Source organism: Scomber japonicus, chromosome 22 (assembly GCF_027409825.1).
Source record: "Scomber japonicus isolate fScoJap1 chromosome 22, fScoJap1.pri, whole genome shotgun sequence".
Classification (NCBI taxonomy): Eukaryota; Metazoa; Chordata; class Actinopteri; order Scombriformes; family Scombridae; genus Scomber; species Scomber japonicus.
The window spans coordinates 25,777,301-25,786,591 of NC_070599.1; the positions used below are offsets into that span (position 1 = coordinate 25,777,301).

A 9,291-nucleotide genomic window follows, 5' to 3' on the forward strand; every position below is an offset into this window, starting at 1 on the left:
TTTTGCAGCAGCAGCTTTATTCTTGTTTGGTTGGTTCAATTGTTTTTTTAAAAGGCTTAATGAAAGATCTTCATGATTTCCTTCTGTACAATTAATCAACTCTTCCAACACATCTGGAAGTCTGTTAATCATAAGCAAAGACAGTTAGTTCAGTTATTTAGTAGAATTTGAATAATCACTACTGCTTACTTTATTTCAGAGCTAAAATATGGACATTAGGGTTTTTTAATGGTTTGTTTGGAACATTAATTTAGAGATTTTTAAAAAATCCTTTGCTCATTCCATATCAGCTCAAGATTTTTTTTCATGACGTTATTTCCCCAATTAACCTTTATCAGAGATCAAATTCAAGTTTGAGAGAGTCTGTCTGTCAGTGAGCAATACTTTTTGAAACACATTTGTACATAATTACATAATTTGTCACAATTTCCATTCAGTCACATTTCTGAGTGTGAGGTTTAATATGAGTTGAATAATTTCAACTTTCCCAAAAGCATTTAGCCTAATAAATCATTCCCAGTGTTCAAGAGACGCCCTGAACACATTCTGAATGATTGAAAAATTAATTCACATTCAGAATATAAATAAATACAGACACAAATAATGGATAAATAATATAAATGCATTCTCCAAGTACAAATGGTTTACTAATGGTTCAATGGGTTTTATTCATGTAGAGGTGATTGTCAAACAGGTATCTCCTCTCCTTGCATTTTTTCCTTGCACCTCAGTAGGACCAAGGCACAATGAAAGGATGCAAGTAAGGGGAACGTGGACGTATTTTTAAGGATTTGGGATTTACCTTCTATTACTGTTGTTATTATTTTTTTGGAGCCCTTGCTTAAATAAACTAATGTGACCATTGTGATGAAAGAGGAGAGCCCTAAAGAGACAAGGGCAAAAATTTACTGTTTCAGAGAGAGGCTGAACTGAGGAGCTGCATAAGGGGCCAGTATAGAATAAATGATAACTCATACAAAGATATTTCAGTAGAACTCTTGATGAAAAATAGACCTGAAAATGAGCATATTTCCCTTTGAAGCTTTTTTAGCTGTTATTTGCAGATATTATAGAATGTTAAAATTAGCATTAAACATAATTGACCTTTTCAGAAAAAATTAAATGGAATCAGGTAGATCCTTGTTTAGTTCGTTTATGTAACTGTCTGCAATGTTAGGAATGCTATGATAGGAAAAGTCTGATTATTACCTTTTTTCATTTACATACACACAAAGGCTTTTATCATTTATCTTGTGTGCAACATACCTCTGCAAGAGTGTGTTAGGAGGAGCAGGACAACAGTGTGATGCAAGACCAAAGCCCTGAAGTCACTAAGTTTAGGTTTCAGGAAGAGTCTGTCCTTCATTTCAAGCATTATGATGTCCTGAAAATAAAAATAAGTCAATGGTAAAATGTGTGAGACCAGTTAAATCTAAAATACAGTGTCTGTCTATTCACTCTAAGGGAACACTTATTGAGCATTCTTAAGACCTCATAATTGATCAAATTGTCCAGCCTTTTAATAATCGCACGTGTGATACTGCAACTTAACATAACTCATGGTGAGAAAGAAGTAGTTGAATGTTGCAATTAAAAGAAAAAGAAAGTTTGGACCAAGTTGATCTCCAAAATGACAAACGTGAAAATACAAAGCAGTAAAAAGCGTAGGTAAAATACAAACAACTTTTATTTCTTGTGCTTTTGATGCATTTCCTTTCTTTTATTCTCATTTAATTCGACCATTTAATTCAAAATACAGTCATTCGTCAATTATAATTCATGTTTTCATACATCACTTTTGATTTTCTGTAATACTCATAATTCTCATAAAATCAAATGTAACAAAAGACGTTGACCTCATTTTGTGCGCTACAACCAACTGACTGGGTCCATAAAGAGCCATAAATATATGAAACAAGACAGCAGAAAGTTGCATTCATTGCAGTTTGGTTTTTAATCTAGAAACAGGCTGTAAAAGCACATACCAACATTTTCAATATGCTATGTAAAACACATATCACTAAAATAATCTGTTAAAACAAAAATGTTTCATGTAAAAAGTTTCATACCTGTTGTGTGTGTCAGTGTGTCACCTCTACTCAACGGAAAGTATTCAGCAAGGTCAAAGTCTGAAAAATCACAGCCTCGGAAAACTGTGTACTTTAACCCATGGCCTCTGTAATCACATGATTTAACAGCCCCTGTGTGGAAGAATATGCAAAATGGGTCGGTGTGGCAGCAAACACTTCAGGGTGTCGGGTCAGGACACTAATTGTGATAATTCAGGTGAGAGTGTAGGGGGGAAAAAGATGAGGAGTCCAGGTAGTTATTTGACCATTTATCTAGTTATTTGAACTTTTATGCGTGTGGTTCTGCAACAACAGAGAACAGCAATACAGATTGATTAATAATTACAATCTGACATAAACATCAATACAAGACATAATTATGCATGTATAACAGCTAACATCAGAGCTAATAACTTTAGCATAAAAATAAACACTAAATAAATGCTAAATAACATTCAACAAGTTTACAGTGTACATTCATATTAACATAAAATTGCAAATACAATGTACAACAGACTTAACTAGCTAGCATAACCCTCATTAATGATCATCAATTAGCTCAATGCAGCAGCTAGCTCTTAGCAATGAATTTGGATGCAATAAAACCTTTAATTACACTCATGGCGACAAAATAAGATATCACACAACATAACAAACTTAAAGGACTTTGTAACTCACTTATTCATGGACGCACACAACAAAAAAAAGTCAGTTTTACGTTGCCGTGGTGAGAAACAGTCAAGTCCTGCCGTCGTCTCTCTGTATCACTTGCTCTACAGGTGCAGGCACGCAGAGTGAGTGATGCATTTGGGTACACAGACCAGCGTCGGAAATCATAGATTCCAGCGAACAGTGCATGGGAGCACAGCCTTTTTTACAGGCCCTTTACAATTTGGCAATTATTTACAATGAAATGTGTGAGCTGTGAATCTGTAGAGCTCAATGGGGAATAAAATAAATACGAGATGACTTTCTAGAGGTAAATAAACCCAGTGAAGATAAACCTCAAAACATGTTAGAAGAGCTGACTGGCTGCCTGATAACATAATCGTTGATATATTGAGATGAAATGTGTGGGTAATTACAGCACTTTTTAGTTTCGTTTTCATTGAAAATGTTTTTGACCTGCCTGCATTTTATCACTTGAAGTTGCACTGTTGCCTTTTGTACTTCTTCAAATACAAAAGCAATCATTAATTTACAGGTGGGTGGAGGAAGGAAGGAAGTGAGGATGTGAGTGAGTGAGTGAGACAGCAACAAGAGGAAAAGATATGGGTGACACTGAAAGAAATAACCACCTAAACTGAAATAAAGTAAATGGATATCTAACAATGATAACTGCAATAGTAATTGTTATGAGTTATTAATAATAATGTATACTTGTAAGATTAGTTTCTCCACAGGTCTATGTATATTATTAGACTTCCAGCCCCAGTGTCGTGAAAGTGTTATTAATAGATGGTAAAACTATAAAAGTCAGCATGCCAGTGATTTGTATGGTGCTTAAAGGTACATTATTTTATAAATTTCTCTGCTGCCATCTGCTGAGTTTGAATTGTTACTACGGTCCGAAATAACACAGGAAGAGGCAGGACTGACCTATATTATCTATTTCATTCAGTCCAGCGCACAGATGATCAGCCTTTCAGCGTTTTCACAAGCAGTTGTGAGTTTTCATTTGAGACTGACCTCAAGTTACAGTAAAGAGCATTTCAATGTTTGGAGAGAGAACAAAATGAAAGGATAATGTTTCAGTTTAAGTAATAAGATTTATAAAACAATACAAATGATTTATAACACCCTATAGGATAATGTAGTTGTAAGCAGTCTGTAACAGTGATAAGGAAAAACTTGCCATAACAGGAAGTCTGTCTTGACTGAATAGGTTAAGAGTGATAGTATGAAAATTAATATGTTTATTATCCTAAATGTTTCCAACTTCACACTCTGAGTAATCAGTCATTTTAATCAAGTATTTTTATGTTGAGCATTTTAGGTATTGGTCACTTTTAAGTTTATAATTTAACCAGATTAGAATCAGACGTCAGTAAATGTCTGGATTTTAAGTTATGAGAAGCAAACTCAGCTAACACAGAGACCCTCCTGGATATCTTCTATCTGCCAAACAGCATCAGTAAAACTTATTTATTTACTATTTTTACCAGTTGTATTCCTTGTTTATGCTTGTTATTGAAAGGGGGAGATGTCCGCAGATAATTTGGCTCTTGGTAAAAACGTCCTGCACACTAAGGGAATCCTGGAAAATCCTGTTCATCATCATTAAGGTTTATTCATCCTTCTACTGTTTACTATTTTAGTGATTTCAACTTAAGATCAAGTTATAAAATCATCACCTTTAGATAATTCACTGTCTTTTTTCTGTTTTATTGGCCATCTCAGTCAATATTCAGTTCATATACAATTATGACATTGTAGAAAAATCACATCCTCTTGTTCTTCATGTTCTTTTTGTAAATCAACAATCAATTGATTCATAAAAACATTTTTAAAAAATCGGTTGTAAAAATGACAGAAATGATTCATCGTAAATAAATGTAGCAAAGAAAAGGCTTATGTACAATTGTCTGTTATATTTAGACGTTCGTCCATAATTCTCTATTTTTCAAGAGTAGTGACTCTTAAACCCTCTAGACCTCTAAACACTGTGTGTAAATTGGGTTTCAAGCGCCTTAACTCTTTTTAAAATTAGAGTAATTAGTATTTAGATTAAATACTTAGCTTTAATCATTTTTAAAGAAAAAACTAAACAAAGCACTATCATTTATCAACTGAATCACTTCTACAAAGTATTACTTGTGTTAGTGGAGGACTGACCCATGCAAACTGAATAGGAATACAGCAAAATGATGTAAAATCCAACGCATGCAAAACAGTCAATGCTACACACTATAAAAAAATATAAGAATAAAACATCATCATCAAACATACAGTGTTAAACAGAATGCAAGCTGAAATTGAAGAACCGGGTTATTGATGCATCTTACTCAGCTTATTCCTCCTTTTGATGCTTCTTCAATTACACATGAGCTGAACATATAAGTGAGAGAACAAAATGTTTACTATTTACAATTTTAGTGGTTTCAATTGAAGATCAAGTTATAATATCAATCAACTCCTTTAGATGATTCACCATCTTTTTTCTCTGCTTCCTCTGACTCTGACTGAAGTTCCCTCTGAATTTCCTCTATCTGTATCTCTGTTGCTTTCAGTTGTTTTTCAATTTGTTCCCTGTCGTTCTCGAGTTTTCCTTTCCTTTCTGTCATTCTAATAATCAAATCCTCTGTAGTCTCCAGTAGTTTCTCTGTGTTCTGTAAAAGTTCCTCAAGTTCTGTCTTTCTCCGGTCCAGTTCCTCATTGGTCTTTTTACGCCTCATTTCTTTTTTGCCTTTGTCCAGTTTTGCTCCTTCTATCAGCTTTTTCTTGCTCTCCTCTCGCTTTGTCTTCACTTCCTGCAGTTGTGAGGTGAGTTTCTCTCTCTGCTTCTTCAGATCCTTCTTCTGTTCCGTCAGTGTTGTAATCACATTTTGCACATGATTTAATTCTTCCACATTGCTCTTTAACGCTTCATCATGTTTTTCTTTTTTCATATTAAGAAGTTTTTCTGCCTCGGTTGGATCTCCTTGTCTTTGTCCCTCCATCAGAAGATGAAGTTCTACGTCGTGGAATGGTGTGATCCCATGTTGTGATCCTTTTTTTTGTTTTGCTTTGTTTAAAAGCTTTTCTGCTAGATCTCCTTGTCTTTGTCCCTCCATCAGAAGCTGATGTTGTGATCCTTTTTGATGTTCAGTATTATCTTTTTTTTTTAAACACAACAAATTAAAAATTACTATTGGAAATAACAATAGTGACTTAATAATAGTATTGTATTGCTATGTAATTAAATCATTCATGTCAAACTAACCATCAGAAAAATGTGACAGTAACTTCAGGAATGGAAAGAAGTACAAATACAGTTGTGACTTACTATTTCGTCCCCATTTCCACATAACAAAGACAACAGCAGCTATAGACATGAAGCAGACAGCAAAGCAGATGATGACGCGAACAGCAGAATTAGCCTGGACCAGAAAGAAATCAACTGAAATGATAAAACGCATAACATAGGTGACTTCAAATGTCTGAAACTAGCATTCATTAACTCATCAAATCATTTTTCTACCTGGGACATTAATGTGTGTCTCTCTGGTCTGGTTGATGTTGTTCTGTTGGACCCTACAGGTTAATCTGTTGCCATGCCTCTTCTCCACAGTCACTTTCCTGCTGACAGTATAGAGACCATCAGGACCTCTGACTGTCTCTGTAGGTTCAGCAGAGAGGAGGTTTCCCTCACCGTCCAGCCAAAGGACCTCAGGCTGTGGATGCCAGCCTTTAGACTCACACTGTAACAGTGGTCTTCCTGGTTCTTGCCATGATAAAGTAATGGCTGGCCAGGATATATCACCTGATAATGAGGGAAAGTCAATATTTTAATAGTTTGTTGGCACATATGTTGACAGTTTATATTCTTGGCTGCATCCAGGAAGATGTTTTTTTGGATTGCATTGGAAAAAAATCACTCAACTACACTTTTGCATGAATGTAAAAATGAACATTGTCTACTTACGAATAGCAAGGTGAACAGTAGACTCTCTATTAAATGTGGGAATGAAGCATCTGTATGTTCCCTTATCAGAGAGCTTCACTTTGGAGAGTTTCAGTAAAATGTCTCCATGCTTTGGTTTGTTGATGGACACTGATGTTCTTCCATTGTAGGATGGGTTTTGCTTGTCCAGCAGGTCCTGACCAGCACGCCACACATGTACATACTTGGGTGTCAGGTCAGGTCTCATCCACTCAACAGCTGTAGAAATAGCATCCACTGGAGGGTCCAGGACACATGGCAAAATGATGTCATCACCAACCTCTGCTACTATTGGCTGGAGTGGACCAATCACCTGACCTGTGAAGAAACTGTGTTGTTTTACATTGTCAGTGAGCTTTTACAGCCAACATGAAAATGCAGATGTTGTTTTCAACATTTGTCGGTTCAAACCCTTCCATGCTCAATGGAAGGAAGCAGCTCAATTAGTAAAAATTAAAACCACAAGCACCACAAGAGGATTTCAAGCTTCACAAAGCCAAGCAAAGTCACTTTTTCTCCTTGAAAAGCCAACTTCACCAGCAACAATATAGTGAGTAAGGATGAGTTTCCGGATGGCTGGACCAATCAAATCTACTTATCTGGTAATGACAGGCTACAATGGATTTCGGTCCAAAAAATAAATTAAATGCTGTCTCTGACTCTGCTGCACAGAGGTCTCAGCTTTGCCCCACTGAGACAGAGGAGAGGAGTAGCTAATGTTAGCCTTAAACCTCTGAATGTGAAACATTGGTATGCTGTTTAAAACACAACAGCAGCTTTATTCTTGTTTGGTTGGTTCAGTTGTTTTTTTAAAAGGCTTAATGAAAGATCTTCTTGATTTCCATCTGTACAATTAATCAACTCTTCCAACACATCTGGAAGTCTGTTATTCATAAGCAAAGACAGTTAGTTTAGTTATTTAGTAGAATTTAAATAATCACTACTGCTTTCTTTATTTCAGAGCTAAAATATGGACATTAGGGTTTTTTAATGGTTTGTTTGGAACATTAATTTAGAGGTAAAAAAAATAAATATATCCTATGCTTTGTGGGTGTGTCATCATCATTTATAACTATACAACCAGCAGTTACATTACTGAAGCACAAATATTTTTTCTAGATATAACTTTTTATTTTGCTCAGAGTGCACCAGAATGATGCATTTGCCTTAAACATTTACAAAATTTACTTCAAGGGGAGCATGCGTCCAGACCCTCCTACAGGGTTGTACCGGGGTCCCACCACCAGTCTCTCAAAATTCTGTGGGAAACACCGGACCACTAGATTTGTAATATCAAATTATAAGTGTGTTGTTATATTTGTGATGTAGGGTTCTTGCAATTTATTTTAATTGTATTGGCTATATATTATAAATCATCATAATTAAATAACATTATCATAATATATATGAAATAGAGTGAGTGTACTTCACACTCGCAGCAACACATACAGGGTTTTCAATGAAGAATATCAACAAATAGGGTTAGAATACAAAATTAGAGGTCTTATGGTCTGCATGAAAAGAGTGGCCTGGAATGGAGTCAAATTCCCAGCCTGAATTATTGTCCCAGTCCGCCACTGTCTCTCCTGATTTAACTGAATTTGGTTAGTTTTGGATTCATGATTACTGAGCCTCAGTCACTGTTAGCGCAAAAAACAATAATATTGGACCAAAATCATTAGGGTTGTACCCCTAAAGGCTTTGAGCCCTAAATATAATGAATTAATAATTTCCAAATAAACATGATTTTTAACTGAATCATTTCAGATCATTTGTGTGTCATACATCTGTGTTTATGTTACCTTTGGGACAGTGTGTCAGAAGCAGCAGGACCATGAAGCCACTGAATCGACCTTTAAGGTACCATCCATCAAACATCCTGGAGTTCTGAAAGTTAAAATAAACCATTTATAAATCATTATTTTCTAGGATGACAGTTTGCAAATAACATGTTTGAACTCCAGAATATATCTTTAACCACCATGAAGTGAAGCCATCGGTAGGCTTAAAAGCTACAGTATGTCTCCTCTGGCTTCCCAATTGAAACCACTGTGTATTTGCGACTTGAAAACTTTGAATATGAAGCTGCTGCAATAGGAAATATTCTGTTTGCATTAGCAGTAATATAACAGAACGCTGACACGCTATAAAGAAAGTGAGCATTAAACTGTGAAGCTTATCTATCTATAAATGACAGGAATGTCTGTCTGTCGGTCTGTTATTCGCATATCTCTCAAACCGTTCAGCCGATTGATTTCAAATGTGACAGGTGTCTTGCTACGGGCACGAGTATGTGCTATTTCAAAAATGTAGGTAAATCACGAGAAATACAGAAAGTTGTTATGAAAGATCACATACCTGTTGCAGGTGTAAGGTGGAGTTCTTACTGTAGAAGAAAGTTGTGAGGTCCAAAGTCTTTTTACAACTCTCCACCCACACATTGTGATACTGATAACATCTCTGATAAAATCCCACCTAGTAAAGTTTTGTACATTGAGTCATTCTTGTCTTTCTGCGTGTTTAATGTTGAAGTACAATGGAAATGTTTTGTTCTGAAATAGCAGGATAATTGTGAATTAA

General features: G+C 35.5%; 1 protein-coding gene across 1 annotated transcript; it reads right to left on the reverse strand.

Annotated features, from left to right (window-relative positions):
* Positions 1-5,194: 5,194 nt before the first annotated feature.
* Positions 5,195-8,594, reverse strand: LOC128383619 (butyrophilin subfamily 3 member A2-like). The gene is made up of 5 exons (XM_053343214.1): positions 8,514-8,594; positions 6,694-7,029; positions 6,250-6,531; positions 6,055-6,168; positions 5,195-5,883 (listed from the first exon to the last, which is right to left on the reverse strand). Exons 1-5 carry the CDS (start codon positions 8,587-8,589, stop codon positions 5,195-5,197), a joined length of 1,497 nt encoding a protein of 498 aa, XP_053199189.1. The 5' UTR covers positions 8,590-8,594.
* Positions 8,595-9,291: the final 697 nt, after the last annotated feature.

What these genes read in the sequence shown, in the direction of transcription:
- LOC128383619 (XM_053343214.1), bottom strand. Translation starts at nt 8,589, where the DNA reads ATGTTTGATGGATGGTACCTTAAAGGTCGATTCAGTGGCTTCATGGTC. An exon ending in TCTGACACACTGTCCCAAAG is followed by an intron (nt 7,030 to 8,513) that starts GTAACATAAACA and finishes GTTTCTTCACAG; the next exon opens with GTCAGGTGATTGGTCCACTC. An exon ending in GTGGAAATGGGGACGAAATA is followed by an intron (nt 5,884 to 6,054) that starts GTAAGTCACAAC and finishes TAAAAAAAAAAG; the next exon opens with ATAATACTGAACATCAAAAA.